Raw genomic sequence first — 20,724 nt, forward strand, 5'->3', positions numbered from 1 at the left:
CCGCTCGGCTTCTCTGTTAGCCCTTAATGGCGGTTCCTTCGCTAGACGCCACCGGCCACCGCAGAGGAAGAGGCGAGTCGTGGTTAGGGCTCCGACCCGCCTGGAACGGGGGCCGCGGGCCGCCACTGGCCTTCGGTCGGCCTATGCTTTCTCAGCTGAGCGCACACCCACTTCCTTCAAATCTTAGCCAGAAAGGATCTCTGCTTTTTAGTTATTTTTAAAAATAACTTCCTCTTTCTCTTCTTTGAGTAAACAGAATTTCATGGAAATGACAGTGTCCTAGTTGAGGATGGTCTGCCTGAGGATGACAGATTATCAAGTGGCGAGTGAACAGGTGAATTTATTACCTGGCTTCGTGTGTCCCTTCAGGTACCTCTGAGAGCTCAGCCAGAAAGCAGGCTTGGGGCAGGAAACAGACGACACCCCCATTTCAAACAATAACTTTTATTTTATACTTCTCTATACTTTGTAGCAAATCTTTTTTGCTGAATTTAATTTATAATAAACTTTTTAAATTACATCTCTCTCTTTTTTTAAAATCAAGGCTCTCTATGTCAAAATCTGTTTAAACTATATTTTAGAGTAACATTTAACATCCCCCCTTGTGATCTACACCGTTGGATACTCGGGTATTACTGTATGTGTAACAGCTAAAACAAGAGAGGAGGGAAAAGGAAGGCAGTGGATTTGGAAAGATGCATCTGTAACAGCAGGTAAAGCCGAGCCTCTCAGTGACTTTAGCGGCATTTCTTCTGGCAGCCTTTACCTCTAACCCAAGATTTCCCCCACGCTTTTCCTCTCTCCCTCCTGTCCTTAAAACACAAAGCCAACAACCTGTCCTTTTACTTTTCTTGAGGAGAAATGTGCAGCGGTAATGATCAAAACAAGGTACTGTGGAAGAAAGTAGTGAGCGTGAATTATTCACCAATAGCTTCCCTTGTGGACGTCTATCCTGACTTCATTCCCCTGGCCTTCTCCTCTCCTCTTTCCTGTTAGGAGGAGCCCGTCATTTCTCATGTATTAACATGATTAGTATAGTAGGTGGCCCAGGGCCGTTCCTGAGATTCTTTTGCCAAAAAATAAAAATTTTAAAAATGGGGTGGGTTTGACGTTTTCTTATTTTTATGTGAAGAGGGACTAAAGCTGAGGTCCGATTTTGGCTGTGCTTGCTTGCTCACTGATCGGTAACATTTAGGAAATAAAAAACACAAGAGATCAAACAAAATCAGAAAGAATCAGAATTTCCCACAATCCTATATGAGTGTTTTCAGCATCACAGAGAATCACAACGTCCCCAAAGAACGAATGAATCTTCCTCTCGATTTCCGGGAGCATGGAGTGAGTGTGGGTGGGCGCGCGGGGGGAGCCGGCCCCGCGCTCAGAAGGAAAGCCAGGTTGCTAAAGCTGCCGAGAGAGACGCCAGGAGCACAGGGAGCGCCGGGAGCAGGTACCCCGCCGCCCCGTTGCCGCTGCCGCAGAGTTCGAATAAGCTGCCTTGGATGTTGAGGTTTTTGGATTCTTTTCTCAGTTTATCCCATATATCTTTCGCCCCTTCCTGGCAATCCGTAAGGGCTGTGACCGTGCAGCTGTGGAAATCCTCCCAGTATCTGGTGAGGAACAGAACAAACAGAAGAAGCAGATTCACTTTGGGCGCGGGGGAGGACCCTGGGCCTGCAGCCTGGGAGCGCCTCCGCCCTCCCGGCGTCGTTAACCTTTGCAGGAGCCCCCTCCCTACCTCCTCTCCACTGCCCTGGCCCCGGGGTCCTGCGAGGTCAGCCTTCTCCGGACCCTAGCCCACCCTAGAAACTGTGGTCGGAGGAGAGGGCCTCCCCATTCCACGTCTGGTTTTTCTCCCCGTGTGCCCGGCGGGGAACCCAGCAGCCAGGATCCAGGCCCCACCGGCTGCGCCGCGCTGGCACCTCGGCCTGCGCAAACAGATTGCTTGCCCTCCTCGGGGAAAGCTAGGAAAACAGTGCTAAGCCTTGCAAGCTGCCGCCCATTAATGCCTCTTAGCTTGCAAGATGGGTTACTTGCTCCGAGCGCGGCCCTCCCCACTGGGCTACTCACTTTCTCCTCCCTCTCTCCCCTTCTGCCTCCTGCCTTCCTGGCGCCGCGGTACTTCCTAGCCCGCCTTCGCCCTCTCCCACCCCCCTCCTTTCCTTTTGTTTCCCGTACTCCTATTTTCCCTTTCTTTCCTCCTCCCGTCTTTGTCTTCCTCCTTTCTCTTTCCCTCGGTTTTCCTCTGTTCAGTTCCTCACTTCTTCCCCATCCTCGCTTGCTTCGGTCCTCCACGGCTCCTAGCCTTGCTTTCCACAGTCTCCTAGCTCAGATTCGGTCTGGAGGCTCCTGCTTGTCTCGCCCCTTCCGGGGTCCAGGAGTGCAGTGTCTGAGCCCCTGGGGCTGGCTTTGTAAACCTGCTTTTTGCAAACCTTTGTGCTCCCGGCTCTGCGCGCATGGTCCCTCCTCTTCTCCCTCCGCCCCCAGTCTTCGTTGTGGGCTGAGACTCCCTGAGACTCCCTGAGACTCTGAGGACTCCTCCCCAGAGCCGTGGGGAGATAGGGCCCAGCCCCCCAGACCAGGACTCCAGGGCTGGCGAGATACCCACAGATGCCAACCCTCGTGGCACCCGGTTCCCCGTCCTTCCCTCCCACCTCTTCTTCCCTGAGCCTCCCTCAGCAGTTTCCTCCCCCACCCACTCACCTACTAGTCCTGCCCCCACAACCTTCAACCAACCTATCCTTTTTTTATTGCCCCTCCCCCTTCTTCTGAAAACCTAAAATAGATCCTGGGACTAAATATAATTCCAACCCGTGATCGATTCCTGGGGCGCTGTCTCCTTTCGGTGCTGGGTCGATCGGTGTGTCTCAGTAACTCCCGCTGGCTTCCACCTCACCCGGGCCCTGAGCGCCAGGTCACCAGTGACCACTCCCCACACAGTTTGATTGTATTGTCTCCTATCTGTCCCTTCCTCTCACTAGGTTGAACTGTGAGCATGTTGAAGGCAGGCACTATGTTTCATTTATCCTTCTTTCCACTTCCACCTCATCTGGCTAATAATAAAGTTAAAATGCTTATTAGATTGTGTTAAGCTCTGGCTGTTTTCTAAAGACCTTCCGGAGTCTCTAATTTATGGGGACTGGGGGTCCAGGGGTGTAGGGCTTCTAGAGTCCTCCATTGGAAACAAATAGCAAGATTTTAGAGAAACCTAAGAGGCAGAGGGACAGCTCTCTGCATAACTGCACCTCCCCAAGGATGTCTAAATTTGTCCTTTCCTTCTTCACGCCCAGATGGAAACAGGACCCTCCTGGAAGAGAGGCATGGTGGAAAAGGACAGACTTCCAGGTGGGAATGGAAAGAGGTGGGCTTCAGCAGTGTGTTGAGCAACCAGCGCACCAACCCAATGGGAGCTTCAACCCACCTGTGGCCTGTGATCTCTGGGAGGGGCCCTCCTTATTTCCATTTGTCAGGACCCACATTTTGCTAAAAAAAATTAAAATAACTTGGAATAACCAAGTTGTGGCAAATGATGGAGGATTTGGGATCTGATCTATATTTAACCTTTTGTTGTGCTTTATAGATACATTCTTACCTATCATCAGACATTTGGAATTACAGTAGGTAAGTATGCATGCCAGACCCAAACTTCTGTTGCTTTCCTGATAGGAAGGTACCAGCTACTTAGCTGCTGTGGCTCCTGGTGGATACCTGAGTATTTAGGAAAATGTGTGGCAAAATGGACCCCTGTTTATTCATAATTTAACCAAACACCCCACCCCAACCCCAGGAATCAGAGAGAGAGGAAAGACTTTACAGTATAAAAAGGTGGTACAGCAAATGGTCACTTCAATCTCTGGGGTACAAGGAAGACATCTTGCCTCGACTTCATTGAAAGGGCCATTATCAGGGGGGATTGTCACAGCTGTTTTTGAAAAATAAAGTGTGTGTTATTGCAAAGGATAGGGGTATTTCTAAGGTCTGCATCAGCTAAAATGTCGCTGGGCCTAGCCATGAACTCTCATGGCCCTCTTTGGGCCCTTAGCTGCCCTGGTCTTTGATTACATGTGTACACAAAGAAATAAGTATGTTTAGACAAAGAAAGAAAAACGAAAAAGCAAGGAAGGTAACTACCCTAAACCTAGGAAACTACTATAAACTCAGCAGTCAGTTTGCCAAGACACTCTCTTCTTGGGCAAAGTCATTGTCAGGAAACCCAATATTCTTTCAGCCTCTCCTGGAAAGAGGAAGAGGGACTTGTGTTCCCTTGCTTGCCCTTCAACTTTCTTGATGTGTACTTGAGGGGAATTTTAATCAGGAGAAATTGACAAAATATGTGAGAGGCTTTTCTTTTAGGCAAGCTTATTACCTAATACACTCCTCAAATCAAAACAAACTTCTTTGGGAAGTACTGCACAGGCCTGCCATTCACAATGAAGCAAAGAACGAGGTAGACTGCTCCAAGCAGAGAAAGTTGGTGGCAGCTTTCACTGCTCCTTGCCCTGGGTTCCGGTGCCTCTGAGTTTGACTGGGCTCAGATGGGAACAATCTTCTGCCCATTGCAGGCTATAGGGTCCCCTTGGGCAGAATAGGCCCAGGCAAGGCCTGAGGGTGGGAGTCAAAAGGTGAAAATGCTCCAATTCCTGGTGGTATGTATCTCTCACCTCAACAGCGCCCCCTGAACAGGTACCTGGCAAATCAGAGAAGACACTTACGTGCACACGGTCTTGATGTTCGTTTTGTCGTCCAGGCCCTGCGGGTAGTTGGCCACACTGTCGCCCAGCTTGAGCAAACAGTCCGAAAAGCCCTTAAAGACTGCATCGCACTTGCCCGCTGCTCTCACGGCCTGCACCAGGTATGCTGCAGGGAGGAGGGGACACCAGTCAGCAATGCCTGGATCCCACCCTGCAGCCCCAGGGCACATCCGCCTCCCAACTCTGAGTGGTTCCGCTGCATGGAGTGGCATCCAGCCTTTGGGTGAACCAGAGTTAAAGGTGAATGAAAGATGTGGTCCCAGAATGAACGACCTGTACCCAACTACCGTCTTCTGCAGATGGCCGCTGTCTGAGTGGGTGTGGGTTGCCCCAGTAGAGTACATTCCTGCCCTGCAGCTCCCTCCTGCATCTCGATCTATATCTTTTCTGTTTCCACTGTCCACTCTTCTCACTTACATTTCCCCCCTTTATTTTTCCCTTTCTACTCACTACCTCCTTCTTTTCCAGCACTTCCCCAGCAAGCCTGGTCAGGGCTCTGAGATTGCAATCTTCCACTTCTGAGGTGACAGAGGGGGTCTCGCAGCAGTGTGTGAGGAAAGGATAGGGAGGCAACAAAGCATAGGGCCATGCAGCTCAATCTAATGCCACTCTTGTGTGAAAAAGCCTGGACTCAGCGCCCAAGACCTTCATGGGTGCTCAGCAAACACTGCTGCCTGAGTAAGTTAGTCAGGTCTCTGCAAGCCACCAGCAGTCACCAGAATGGACTGGTTCGTTATAAAACCGTTTGCCTACCGTGCAGTCTTTGTTTTGAAAGAGATTCTTCTCACACCCTTCCCGCTCCACTGGAGAGAGAGCAGCCTAGGCGTCGGGACTGGGCAGGGGCTGGCGGTGGTCCGGGGCAGTCAGAGCCCGGCAGGGTCAGGAATATGTCTATACCGGCGACCCTGCGTCACTTCCAAGGAAGCCAAATCCTGGAACCTCGGGTGCCCTGCTTCCTTCCCTTCGCGGCTCAGCTTCCCCCACACACACTTACCCCCCCACCCCCCGCCAAAAAAAAAAAACCGGCCACCACTCCCACCAGTAGCAGGGTGGGACCTTTTCCTCTCTAGGCTCAGTCCTGCAGTCGAGGGCCCAGGTGGCTGGGGCCCGGGGCTCTCCGCCTCTAGGCTCAGGGCTGCTTCCAGAGGTGGGACGGGAAGAGCAGCTGGGGCAGTGGGAGGAGGTGGTGGTGATGCAGAAGGAAGAGGAGACCCAGGCCGCACTGAGGTCCACCCTGTTAGCCTCTGGTCGGTCAAACTCTGTGGCTTGGGGCCTGGGAGAGAGAGGGAGACTTGCTCCAGACCGCGGATGTGCTGCTGTTGCCATTCTCTCCATTTCAAGGCCAAAGAACCGGGATAAACGTTCACTGGCAAAAGGCCAAAAACACTCCGGGCGCCAGGAGGACGCGCAAGAAGCGCAGATCTTCGCAGTTGGGGCAAGGGGAGGGGCAAATCTTCTCAGAGTCGAAATTGGCCTAAAATGCCCACGATCCTGAGCGTCCGCTCCTTCTTGGGCGCTGTTCACGCCACCGAGGCTAGTGTGTGGATGTCCCCGGGGAGGACCGTACCCCACAGTCCTCCCTTCCCCAACCGCTGCTAGACACAGGCAAGGAGAAAGGTGACCAAACCTGCAGTAGCCTCCCAGAACGCACTGTTAACAAATTGCTGCAGGAAGAGCAAGGCGGTCCTTGCGCTTTCTAATCCGGAACGGGAAGCTCTGGGGAAGGGATGAAGGTTAACTTCAACCTCGGCTCATGCTATAGGTAAACCTTGACAAGCACCCCCCTCCCACGTGAAATATTAAAAGCCCGTGCGACTGCAATATCAAGTGGAACACGACTGTTTGTTCTAATAGGAATACGTTTACAACGAAACGAATCCTACCCGTTGTCCTTTATAATGGATGCCACAAATGCTACTTTATAGCGAAGAAACGAAATAAAATATAGTCCATCCATTTCCCCAGATTCCCTTCTCTTCTTACCCCTTACTTCCACCCCCAAAACTCGATGGCGAAAGAGTAGCCCCTAAGATTAACATTAGTATTAACATTTTTAAAGGGGATCTGGGGATTGCTGGGGGCGGGAAGCTCTCCTGTCACGTTATCTTTCCAGGAGCTGCTGGAGAAGACCCTCCATACCGCGCATGTGTGAGTGTGTGCATGTGTAAAATAAGAAGTGAAAATCGCGAAAATTTTTCTTTCTTTTCTTTTCCTTTCTTTATTATTATTATTATTAATTATTATTATTTTGCAACTATGACTCCTTCTCTCAAGTTGTCTCGGTTTCTAGTTGGCTCGGGCGGTCGTGGAGGCCGGGAGCTTGCTCTCCGGACGTATTTTGCAGGCTCATGCATCAGTGCAGGTCGCAGTCCACGCGACCCTCGCTGCTGTTCCTGGACTCGACTTCAGAGATGCTCGGGCATGGGACCCGGGCTCCTCCCATGTCCTCTCCGGTGTCTGCACCTTGTGTCATTTCCATCCGTTCATTCATTCGTTTGACCTCTCATTCATTCCAAACTTCCTCCAGCTGTCTTCACTTGTGCTCATCACCCTCTCCACCTCCGCTGCCCTCCTCACCCTCCCCGCCCCCACTTTTCTTGCCAAATGTCAATGATTTGGGACAGCTCCCAGACATGAAATAATAAAGATCGAGAGGCTCTGGTGCAGGAAAGGGCAGACATTTGGGAACAAATTTGTTCATTTTCAATTCCACAGCCAAAAAACGGTCATTTTCGGACTGAGGTTAGTGTGTTCCAAGCGTATCCCGCATGCACAATTGCTGTCTTCCCGGCCCCAGTAAGAGTATGTCCCACAGGGAAAACACAGCCCAGAATGTCCTCTGATTTAAAACCTCCAATATCAAAATAACTGCTGTCTCCTGCCCTCTAAAAATTTACAGGTCAATTGCAAATGACATATTTACCTATATGCAATATTTAACGGATTTACTGCAAGTAGAAATGTTCTTTATTTATTGCATTTCTCTGAACTAATGTCAAAGAGTGAAAGCAACCAGATTCAAAACATCATTTCTCAGAATTAAATGAGAATGCCAACATCTTGCATCCACACTCTAAACTCTGTATAATGCCCAACCAAAAATCGGATCCTCAAAATTATGACAAATGCATAAAAACCCACTGCAAAGAATACATTTTATTGTATAGATAACTGTAAACCCTGTTTCCTTCACATTTCTCATGAGGAAAAATACCATGCATTTTATCTCTTGACCAAAACCAGTTCCCTAAAACTCCCCCCACCGCGCCCCCCAAAATACTGCAAGGATTTGTCTGCAAAGAAAGCTATAGCCTGAGATGATAAAAGGCAACAAACCCCTCTGTTGCCAGAAAGCCCGTTTGAGAAGTTTCTATTTTTCTCTTGTTCTTTCTATTAATAATCTGCTTCACTTTCACTTTTAGGCCACCTTAATTGATATTCTGACCCACAAGGGAGGAGGGGGTTTTCTAGTGCTCTCTTCCATAATTTTTCATTTTGAGTGGAAAATGTGAACTTTTTAAAATCCAATGACAGCATAACTAGGACTAAACATTCCTTAACACAAAATCAGGACTACATACACCCGTCATCAACTCCAAACAAACAAAAATAACAAAACCCCAACATAACATTGCAAACACTTCTTAACCCTTTCCTATATATATATATATAATACAAATGCCTATGTAAAAAGGAACAGGCAAATGTTATATCCACATATAACTGGCTGAATTCAAGTTCCTCAGTGATAAGCACATTAAATTACTACTTTGGGGTTCCCTGTCATTCTCAATTTGCCTCCTAGCTGGTCTGCGGTGACCGGTGCAAACGCTGCAGTTAGGGCATGGGGGTGGGGTGGCGGGAGAATGACAAAGTTCTAAATGCAGCAGTCTGAACCCTGGAATATCTTTGCTTTCTGCACATAAACTTTCCAGTTATAGCTGCCTAGCCATCTTTTCCCTGCATTCACCTTTTGATCCTTCAAAATAATACCTTGCAGTAGCCAATGCATTGCCCCAGAACGCACCAAACCTGGGCTAACCAAGACAGGGAAGCAGAAATGGACGTGCGCTTCGGGAAAAAATGGGAGAAAAATCCCCTCTTGCATCGGCTGGCCGCTCACATTTCCTGGATAACGTTTGGAGTCTCTCTCTTTTTAGAAAAACCAACCCGGGACTCGCGAGTCCTTAGGAACCGATGCCCACACCCGTGGGGGTTTGCGGGCTTCTCCGCATCCTGCAGCGGCTGCGGGCCAGTCGAACCCCTCTGCGCCTCGGCCCCGCCGGCTGCCTCCTGCCGCCCGCAGCAAGTCTGGCCGAGCGGCCACTTACCTATTTGCACCGCGAGGATCAGTGAAATATATCTGCCGTTCAACTTAAGTCCCATCCTACGTTTAGTCAAACCATTTGCGACCGCAGACCTTTAAATAGTTAGTTTAGAGAACGCGGGGGAAAGCTGAAAAATAGGCATTGCCAACAAGTTCCAGGAGCGACGGAGACTTTATGCACAGCAGAGGCAGAGGGAGGAGAGAGGGAAGGAGAGAGAGAGAGAGAGAGAGAGAGAGAGAGAGAGAGAGAGAGAGAGACTAAGGGAGAGAGGGGGAAGAGCTGGGAATGGTTCACTCCATTAGGAGGGGGCGGAGGAAGTACAGCCTCACGCCCACGAGCAGGCCTGACGTGGGGGATGACACGGAATGATTTTTTTTTCTAAATAGAGACACCTTGGTAGAGAATCGCCATTTATAGTCATCAGAAGCTGGAATTAATCAGATATCTCCAATTAAAGTGCGATCCGAACGAAATCTTGCCTTGGGGGTGACCCTCACCCTTGCGGCCACCCCTACCTCCTTGCTGTTCCCCGCACCCCCAGCCCCGCCCCCTTCCAGCACAGAACCGGGGCTCCCTTCCCCTCCCCTCCTGGAACCGGGGAGTCCTGGCTCGCCCACTCAGTTGTTTCAACCTGCTCCCCTCCCCTCCTCCAGCTCAACAGCCAATCCAACCCCCACCCTACGATACCCTAAGGTTTAAAGGAGCAAGAGAGGAAAAAGCAGCTAAACCAGCTCCATTAATTCGAATCACCGCGCCCCCGATCCTCAGCCTGCCCCCTGCACTTGCCTACTCTCTTTTTCTCCAACCCAGCAGCTGAGCTTGGGCGCAGCCTGGAGCGCGTGAGCACACACTAAAGGACACACATGCGCACGCCCGGGAGCCTAGCGGAGCACCTTCCCTGTCTGTCTTCACACCCTACACACGATCGAGCGCATTCGCCCAAGTTCAGGGGTTTGGTCTGCACCTGTGCAGGCCCTGAAACTACACCGCGTGCCCTCTGTGAATTTCACCAGCTCAGAAGGCCAGAACCCAAGAGAGGACGCTTCAAGACACATAGCGACACCTGTTTTTGGAGGTGGGGAGAGCATGAAGGAAGGCGCCTCAGCAAAAACAGTTTTGGATGCTAGAGATTTACTAACTCTCAGAGCATCAGGATATTTCTGAAATAATCTTTAGGATGCGGGTTTCTTTCTGATTCTGATGCATCTCTTGGGGTTGTTGGGCGCAAGCACACGTACACACACACGTACATCACGTACGCACACGCACACCCAGATCTTCACACACCTGCACTGTCTTTTGATGCTCACGTACAAACCCTGTGTAGACGCAGCCTACTCTGCAACCAAGTGCTTCTGCAGCTGGTCTGTGCTCCGTGCAAGGTGCTATCCACGACAGCTTGAGTTGAGAATGAAAAACAAACAAGGCTGTTCCCCCCCCCCCCAAACGCCTTTGTTAGGCTTTCGTTTCCTTCCCTTCAGCATCAAAAGAAGCCTAAATCCTAGCTTCTTTAATGAAATGCTAAAGGATGCATCGGCCAACTTTAAGGTCGCTAAGAGAAAAAATAAAATAAAAACGACCCCCCAAAATCTTCTAAGAATACACTAGGAAACATCAAGATATTAAATAAGCAGTAGAAAAACAGATGGATTAAGGAGATACCGAATCGAATTTATTTCTCCAGGCAGTATACCACCTGCGCGCCCACCTCCGGGCCACCACACTCCTCGTTTAGTTCTTAGGAGATGCATAGACAGTGAAAAGGACAGAAAGTGCAAAATAAGGGGGTGGGACAGGCTTTGGAGAGCAAGGGGTTAAGGAGGAGCGAAGGGTCCTGACTGCAGCACTCAGTGTGGTGTTGAGTGTGTGGGCAGAGGGTACCTATTCCTCAAGTCCCGCAGACCTGGAGGTGGGGCCCCAGGGTCCCGGCCCGGAGGGTGGAACCACGTAGCCCCACCCCGTGACGTCACCGAGCCGGTGGGTGGGGCTGCAGTGGGGCTGGCCATTCCAGCCTCTGGGGTCTCTGTGGTAGCCCCGGGTGTTTCCTTTCTCTCAGTCGGGAGGCTCTGGGAACGGCTGAAAACGCTGGCGGGCAGGGGCGGGACTGGGATTGGTGGCCAGAGGGGGGCGTCCCTCAGACCCGCCCCGGACACGCTCCAATAGCAAGGCGGGAGATTGATCCGACAGGCGGGGCCTCGTCCGGGGTCGCGATACGGACCGCCCACATCTCGGCCCCGCCCCTCAGGGTCCCAGGCACCGGGCCGCCCAGCTTTCTCCTTTTCTGCGGGGAGCTGAGGTGCCGGCTCAACTCGTGCAAAACCCCGGGCTCAGGGCGGTTTAAGTTTTTGTTTTATTTTTACCCTTAATATACGTGACTTCCTCCGGCTCACTCAGTCACTCACCCTGGATCTTACGAAACGCTGTTTTCTGAGAATGCCTTGGGATCCCCTTCGCCCCCCATCCCATCTCCAGTCGTCCCGAACTCACGGCGTTGGGTGTGGGAGGAGGCAGCACTAAAGGGCTAAATAAAGCAGAGTGAAGCGGGGTGCAGAGAGCAGCCGCCCCTGGACCCTCGCGCGTGAGCAGAGCGCCCGCATGCGGGCTCCCTGGTAGTCTCCCGCGCTGCCGGGCATCTCCAGCCCTGGAACCCCTGCTGGCCTTTTCCTCGATTTTCCTTCTCTTGCGTCCCAGTTTTCCTTCGCCGGCCTAGATTGTTTTGAAAGCAAACATGTGAGAGAGCAGAATTAGTACTGTACATGAATTATTTAGGCGCGAATCACTGAAAGCAGATTCTAATGGTGTTTTTTTTAAAATTCTTATTTAAAAAATTACAAGTCGTTTTGCAGCGGGGTCTCCATGTAAGGTTGTTTTTTTCTAGTACCATAATTATAGGCCAATGAAATCCATGGTTGCTAATGTACGCTAACTATTTGGGAACACTGGGGGCAGTATCCATAAAGGTGGCCTTGAAGAACGTTTCTTCTTTCCTTCTTTTAATTTGAAAAATCCACCCCAGATATTTGAGGTGAAAAGCAGTGAACGAAAGTGAAAAAACTCAGGTACAGTCGTCCCTTGTCCTTCGCTATATCGCGGTCCACTTATTGCTGCAAAAAAGTGGACCGCGATATAGCAAGGGAAGACTATATGCTTCACTGGTGAGTACCCATATAGAATTTTATATGTTGTTAAAATTATGTAGGTTTAAGAGTGTAGAAAGTGTTTAAGAACATATGAAGTGTTTATAAGAGTGTGGGAAAGGTTTATAGGAGTGTGGGAAGGGTTTATAAAGCTTTAAATATATATAAATAATAAAATTAATATAACACCACTACTTCAAGTATTTTCACCTATCGCGGGAATCTCCAGAACATAACTCCCGCTATAGGTGAGGGATCACTGTAGCAGATGCTGAGTTATCAGTATTGCCATGACCTTGATTTGTCCCCATGGTGGTTGAAGTTCCATAACCTGAAAAATGGAGGGAATAGGACTATGGGGTGATCTGCAAGGTGGGTTTCACCTTCAAAATTTTGTGAATCAGAGCTTTCCTACAATACTGTGCTTGGTGTGGGGCATAAACAGCCCAAAGAAAAGAGAAAAGCCTATGTAAGAACTCTTGCTATACATCAACTTCTTGCAAAGAGATATTTCCTTTTGGTAAGCAATTACATTTAAAGTTAAAGAAATAAATACAGTTCCGGTGCTATTTGGGTCCACATGTCAACTTGAGCCAAAGGTACCCTTGAAAGTAGGCCATCATAATTAAGGCATATAAATATGCCAAACTTCCTATTCCTAAAACTTCCAGAAAGAGACTGTTTCTAATTTGAAGGGTGGCACCAATTTCCTTTCTCAGTTCACATTGCCACAGCCCCAGTCTCAGCAAGTGGGCATGCCTGTGTTCCACATATACGTGCTCCCTTGGTGTGTGCCAGGCCCTGCGTTCTTGCTTCGTCAACAGGGCAAAAGCATTGAGCCAGCTGACTCCCCAACTCTCTCTACCAGCGCATTGTAAGTGGACTTTTCAGAAGCTGCTACCTCCAAAAACATCCCTTTGAAATTATTTGTAAGAGCAGTTGTCAGGGCCAGTAGGAAATTTCACTTCTGTCTTCTTGGTCAGAAAAAAAATCCGCTGCTATGTTAGAATATATTTGTCTAGCAATACATCTCTTTCATAAATTCGGTCTGTCATTTTTTATACCCTCAACTAAAATCCTTCATTAGAATGTGAAAGTAAATGTATATAATAGCTTTTTAAAATTTAGAATGATGACAAGTACATCATATTTAAACAATGATAGAAATTTGGATGGGGATGAAATCTTTGTGGAGCTATGTTGGTAAAGGTCCAAATAAAAATCCACATTGAGAGGCCTGGGTCTCCCTTTGCATCTGTTACTTGGTAAGGTAATTTTTCACTCTTTTCAGAATTAGTTGAAACTTCCAGGCCTTAAATATATAGATGACTAAATAAACTTTATTGTAATGAAGAAATTTGAATTCCGGAAGCAAGTGCTCTCTTTGAAAATGTATGAGTGTGATTAGCTTTCTATTTAAAAATAAATATTTGATTAAAAATTAACACTTTATTATGAAATATACACAGAGAATGTACAAAGCAAAGATACACAGCTTATTGATTTATCACAAAGTGGATATTTATGTGGTCCTACTCACACTGAATAGTCAGAACAGACATGGCAACTAAATGCAACCTGCATTCCCAGATAAGATCCTAAACCAAAAGGCTGGAGAAATTGTTGGGACAGTTAGCAAAATTTGAATGGGGTCTGTATTAGACATTAGTTTGTACCAGTGTTGATTTCTTAATTGGAGAGTTGTATGCTGATTATAGGGGAGGATGTCCTTGCTTGGGGAGCAAACACACTGGAGTGTTTGGGGGAATGAGACGTATCTACAGCTTGCTCACAAAAGGTTCAGAAATGGAATAACAATAATGGGAATAAATAGCTAACAATGGAACAAACAGTAAAATGTTTATAGTTAGGGAATCCCTGGGTGAAAGGGCACAGGAGTTCTTTGCACTGTTCTGGCAATTTTTCCTTAAGTTTGAATTTATTTCAAAATAACTATTTTAAAAAATTTACTCAATTGTCCAAAACAAAGCTTTAAAATACTTAGTGAAATGTATAGATGAATGTTTCTAAACTTTAAGCATAAAAAGCATAAACTGGAAAAAATTGATAATGTGACCATAATAAATAAAGAACATTTGTTCATAAAGTAACAGCTTAAAGACAATGAAAGAGCACATTACAAACTGTCACAAAAAAAAAATGATAGCAAGAACTAAAGAACTCTTCAAACCAATTTTTTAAAAGCACATGCTTGTGCGCACACAAACACACCCCAAAATAAAACTGGGAAGAAGACATGAAGAGGTATTTCCTAAAAGAAAAAGCATATTTGGTTTATTCCAGGAATGCAAACAAAACTGGCTTAACATTCAAAACTCTCAGTGTCTTCACATCTTTCATGTCTTGGGGGGTTTTAAATTCACAGGCCTTTCATTTTGGGATGACTGCACTCTGGTGTGTCTGATGTTTTCTCATGACTCAACTCATGCCTTACAATCATGATGTTTCACGACTAAACACAGCTTCAGAAATGAAGTTGTGTTCTCCTCAATGCATCTCATTAGGAGTAACACCATGTTGATCTGCTCCATCACTGATGATCTGAACCTGGATTACCTGATCCTGTTGGTGTCTATATGGTTTCTCTTTCTTTCTTTTTATCTTTTAATTAAAAATTTGTTTGCTGTTATTACAGATTTCTCCATCCCCCTCACCTTTGTCCACCTGCACCCAGACAGCCCCCTCCCCTGGCCTTCACCACACTACTGTCTGTGTCTCTGGGCTATGCATATACTTCTTTGGTTAATCTTTTCACCTTTTATCCAGTCCCACCCACCCCACCTTGTAACTGTTTGGTATTTTGTGGGGAAGTATTATGAGACTACACTAATTTCCTAGTCCTCATCATACCACCATGCAATGGCCTTAGCATTCATTTATCACTCACGACTGAATCAACCACCTTTATGGTGGTTGCCAAATGGTGAACCTCTATTTTCCATATTTCTTCTAAATTTGTTATTTGAAATTTACTCTAAGCAAGAGCTAGCTTTCTTTTTCCTTCTTCATCCTTCCTTTTTCCCTCCCTCCTTCCCTCCCTCCCTTCCTTCATTCCTTTATGTCAGTATAAACTCATGAATTTCTATTTTGTTTAATGTGCTAGAGTCCCTTTTTATTATTTTAATGGACAAATTATCTCCTATTTAGCCAAGGACAACCCTTTCAAGTTGATTTTTTTGTGTCCTTTCAGTGTATCCCAATCATGCATTGAGAATTTTTACTTTCTGACACAAAAAAGATAATCTGGTCTTGTCTTCACCCACCCATCAGTCATTTCTCACTGTATCTTATGTATGTCTTACCCTTTCTTTCATATTTTCTATTTTTTGTTTTACCATGTCTTATTCTATATATTTCCTTCTTCATAAACTCCCTCTTTATCTCTATCTATATTGTTTTTAAACTGATCCATTAAGTTTTTAATTTCAGTTATTATTCTAGAAGAAAATTGTAGATGATTTTTTGGAAGTGTTTGATTTTAATAAACTTTTAATTTTATAACAGTTTTAATTTTGAACAGATTTACAGCAAAATTGTGAAAATAATACAGAGTTCCCATATTCCCCATAGCCAGTTTCTGCTATTGTTAACATCTTATACAATAAACATGATGTATTTGTTACAACTACTAAAGTTCATACTTCACTCAGATTTCCTTTGCTTTTTTACTTCATGTGTTCCAGAATCCCATCAAGATACCACATTTCATTTAGTTGTCACATCTGTCTAAGATCCTTATGGCTATGGTTGTTTTTCAGATTTTCCTTGTTTTTTTATGATCTTGACAGTTTTGAGGAGTATTGGTTAGGTATTTTGGATATCGGTCAACTGGGATTTGTCTTATGTTTTCCTCATGACTAGACTGTGGTTATGAGCTTTTGGGAGTAAGACCATGGAGGTAAAATGTCATTTTATCACATTGTATCAAAGGCATACTATCAATACAACTACAATGGATAAAATGTTAATTTCCCTCAAATTCCTATGTCAAAGCACTAACCCCCGATGTGATAGTATTTTGATATGTGACCTTTGGGAGATAATTAGGGTTAGAAGAGGTTAAGAGGGTGAGGTTCTCATGATGGTATTAGCATCTTAATAAGAGACACTAATGGGCTTGCCCCTTTCTCCTGTGAACATGCACACAAAAAGGTCACACAAGGACCCCGCAAGAAGGTGGCTGCCTACCAGCTGAGAGAGGAAGCCTCAGAATGAAATGAACTGTGGGCCTTTTCTGTTTTATTGGAGCACCTTTATGCTTTATGTTACTATAAATGCTCCAGGCTCATCTTACGTATTTTTCACCTCAGTCTTAGAATCAGCTATTTTTTCAAGGAGCTCTGGTTTCTTTTTATTGGAGAATGGTATTAGTAGTCAAGATCTGGGTGGTAGGTGTGCTTGTTGCTACTGAGATGTTATTGCTTCTAAGCCCTTTCATCTGATTTAACAAGGAAATATATGTTAAACATATGTGAATATGCACACATCTATAAATATTTTGCTGTATAACTATGTAAGTCTATGTAACAGGGTGCAGTCAAGGGTGGAGAGGGGGCAAATAGGGATTTGTAATGGGGTCCAGAACTCAGTGTCCAGAAAATATTAGAAAAAAAATATATATAGGATGTTCTCACCCTCACAAGTCTGAGCTGGGGGATGGGAGGCACAGAGCAGGGCCATTGAGAGTTGGTTTGAATAACAATAGTTTTGCAGATAACCTCTAGAACGGTCATTTAATATATCTATAACCTTTAACTGGTTTCATGGATATGTTAAACAGCTGTGGCCATGCTTTGAGCCAGGGGGATGGGAGTGACTTCAACCCATGATGTAAATGGGAGGCAACTCCCCCTGGTTACAGAGCCTGTGTAAGAGCTTGGAGATGATTGTCTCCACACCACAGGGCCACACCTGCCCGGACTTACTATGGCAGCCCAGTAAAGCTGGAAAAATATGGGAATGCTGGCAGCTGTGGCCAATTGTGGGAGGAGTCGGAAATGTTGTGGCAGAGGAAGATTGGTGCTGGGATTTAAACCCAGGTGTGGCAGCCATGCAGCGTCTTTTTCGGACCACACTGCTTGGGCAGAGAAGAACCACGGACTTCTATTTCTTTTTCTGAGATATGGTATCCCAGACTGGGCACAGGGGGAAGGAAGGACTGTGAGTTTGTGGGTATTCTAAAGGACTTTGGGATCTCAATGAAGATATTAAGTCATTACTCTTAAGTTTGTATAACTCTTTAAATAAATAATCCCTTTCCTTTTCATCAATCTCTGGCATTAAGAGATGTCTTTCCCTGGCAGTGGACAAGATGAACCTAGTACTGGGTGGGGGACCCCTCGAGCACAAGGGCAGGTCTATTTGGCAATAGTATATCATTCACTACCCCTGTCCCCTGGTCTGTTCTGTAACATTTATATTAAATTAAACATTAGTTTACACAAAGATCTTTAACTCTAATCCGTTATTATATGGATCATTCCTAGCCCCCTCCCCTTGCATGTTTATTTATAAACTCCCACTACAACAGTGAGAAACCTGACTCCCACCATCTGCCATCTATTTTCCTTTTTAAAAAGATTTTTATTTATTTATTTATTTTTGGAGAGGGGAAGGGAGGGAGAAAAACAGGGAGAGAAAAAGCAATGTGTGGTTGCCTCTTGTGTGTCCCCAACTGGGGACCTGGCCTATAACCCAGGCATGTGTCCTGATGGGAATCGACCAGGTGACTCTTTGGTTCACAGGCTGCCACTCAATCCACTGAGAAACACCAGCCAGGGCGCCATCTATTTTCTTAATTGTTCAGTTCTGGTATATGTGGATAGTGGTTTCGGCACTGTTAACTTGTTCTTCTGTAGTTTGATGTTAGTCTTACAGACAGACCCCCATTCAGTTAAAAGTCACTTAGGTGAGCATCCCTCCCCATCTCCCACCCAACTCCTTTCAGTAAGGTTTTTTCATAGATTTTTAATACAATTAGATTCTTGTCATATTCTTCATCCTATTCTGGATTCCACAAACTCCAAAATCATATTTTAAATTTTGTACACAGGAAGGTTCACACTTTGTGCAAATTGAAATTGATTGACTTTTATGCTGTTTTAGAATCCTTCAGAAAAGAAACTGGTAAGTTTTGCTTTGCCAACCCTTAACTCAAGGCAGCACAACATGGAAACCTGACAGCCACCATTGCAGCCTTGAAAGCAGTGCTGTCTCATGGAAATAATGTGAACCACATGTGTAATTTTACATTTTCTATAGTCACAATTTTTTTTAAAAAAGTGAAATTAATGTTAATAATATATTTTATTTAATGGAATATATCCAAAATATTATAATTTCAATAGGCAATAAATATAAAAACTTATTAATAAGCTATTTTATAGTTTTTATACTAAATTTTCAAAATCCAGGATGCATTTTATACTTCTAGCATATCTTAGCTTGGAATAGCCGCATTTCAAGTCCTTATTAGATACGTGCAGCTACTGGATCCCATATTTGGTAGTTGAATATTTATAAGGACCCTTATATTCAACAGCCTTATTTCAGAGTGTGCTGAAAATGAAACTCAAGATTTAATTTTAAGGGTATCAAAGGTAGTATAATGAATGCATAGGCTTGACCAGTCCCTGTGTGAAATTTAGGACCTTGATAGAGAAAGAGTGGTACCCTGACACCTGAAATGAGACATTTGGATAAATGAGCCTGCTAATATTTAACCTGAAATTAACTCTGAACTTACCAGGCCAGCAGATCCATCCTCCTTCCCCATGCGGGGCGAGAGCAGCTTCCCTTTAAAAACCATAAAGACTGCAAAAACCTCATCCAAGGCAGGTGTATTATTCTTGACATTTAAACCTGCCTTGCCTCATTGCCTGCAGAACAATAATTTGGGTCAAGGTGTAGCACAGCCTCATTGGGGAATATAGTTCTTGCTCTAGGACAAAGAATGCACTCACACAAGGAATTACAAGACCTAGCAATATATATCAATGTGAACTGTCAATGCTTAGGTAAATGGATCTTGAAGGTGGTGGACAGATGAAAGTGAAGTATAAATGTGGCAAGGAGTAAATTGACTGCCATAGGAACTCCCATGATTAGGCATTTAAGGTCTTAGCACAGAGTCCTAGAACTAGTGCTGATATGCCAAGTGGATGGTTCCCTGCAGCTTGCACACAATGCCAGTCTATTGGATAGAGTCGGACATGCCAGAACTGTCTTGGCAGAGTAGTGAGGGAGTAATCAGAAGGCTCAAGGAGGTTAGAAGGAATTTATTATGTGAGATGAGAGACCTCACTGCTTGACTATGTTTTCCAGGAAAGTCTAGTAGACTGGTTCTTTACTAAGGCAAGTGCATTTACAATGTAAGCTTTGTGTTTTCTACATATATTTCAAATATTTTCCCATATCTATAATTTTATTTTTAAAGTACATTTTATTGATTATGCTATTACAGTTTTCCTGATTTTTCCTCTTTTATCCCCCCTTCATCATACACACCCAGCCCTCCAGCATTCCCCGCTTAGTTCATGTCCATGGATTGTACATGTAAGTTCTTTTAATTCTGTTTCCTATACCATTCTTTACCTCTACCCATCTATTTTATGCCCACCAATTATGCTTCTTATTCCCTGTGCCTTTCCCCCATTCTTCACCCCTTCCTCACTGATAACCCTCCATGTGATGTTCATTTCTGTGATTTTGTTCCTGTTCTAGTTGTTTGCTTAGTTTTTGTTTTCATTTTTTTAGGTTCATTTGTTGATACTTGTGAGTTTGTTATTTCACTGTTCATAGTTTTTGATCTTCTATTTTTTAGGTAAGTCCCTTTAATATTTCATAAAATAAGGGCTTGATGATGATGAACTCCTTTAACTTTACCTTATCTGGGAAGCACTTTAACTGCCCTTCCATTCTGAATGATAGCTTTCCTGGATAGAGTAATCTAGGTTGTAGGTCCTTGCTTTTCATGACTTCAAATACTTCTTTCCAGCCCCTTCTTGCCTGTAAAGTTTCTTTTGAGAAATCAGCTGATAGTCTAATGGGAATTCCTTTGTAGGTAACTGTCTCCTTTCCTCTTGCTGCTTTTAAGATTCTCTCCTGCCCTGGCTGGCGTAGCTCAGTGGATTGAGCGCGGGCTGGGAACCAAAGTGTCCCAGGTTCGATCCCCAGCCAGGGTACATTCCTGGGTTGCAGGCCAGAACCCCCAGCAACCGCACATTGATGTTTCTCTCCCTCTCTCTCTCTTTCTCTCTCTCTCTTTCTCTCTCTCTCTCTCTCTCTCTCTCTCTCTCTCTCATCTCCCTCCCTTCCCTCTCTAAAAATAAATAAATAAAATCTTAAAAAAAAAGATTCTCTCCTTATCTTTAATCTTGGGTAACTTAATGATGATGTGCCTTGGTGTGTTCCTCTTTGGGTCCAACTTCTTTGGGACTCTGGGCTTCCTGGACTTCCTGGAAGTCTATTTCCTTTGCCAGACTGGGGATG

The 20,724-nt window shown here is 45.5% G+C and overlaps 1 protein-coding gene across 1 annotated transcript; it reads right to left on the minus strand.

Moving 5' to 3' along the window:
- Nucleotides 1-459: 459 nt before the first annotated feature.
- NRN1 (neuritin 1) lies at nt 460-9,327 on the minus strand. Its single transcript, XM_045841718.1, has 3 exons — nt 9,080-9,327; nt 4,710-4,854; nt 460-1,607 (listed from the first exon to the last, which is right to left on the minus strand). Exons 1-3 carry the CDS (start codon nt 9,132-9,134, stop codon nt 1,379-1,381), a joined length of 429 nt encoding a protein of 142 aa, XP_045697674.1. The 5' UTR covers nt 9,135-9,327; the 3' UTR covers nt 460-1,378.
- Nucleotides 9,328-20,724: the final 11,397 nt, after the last annotated feature.

Source organism: Phyllostomus hastatus, unplaced genomic scaffold, assembly GCF_019186645.2.
Source record: "Phyllostomus hastatus isolate PE091 unplaced genomic scaffold, TTU_PhHast_1.1 phas_contig_37, whole genome shotgun sequence".
NCBI classification, from domain to species: Eukaryota; Metazoa; Chordata; class Mammalia; order Chiroptera; family Phyllostomidae; genus Phyllostomus; species Phyllostomus hastatus.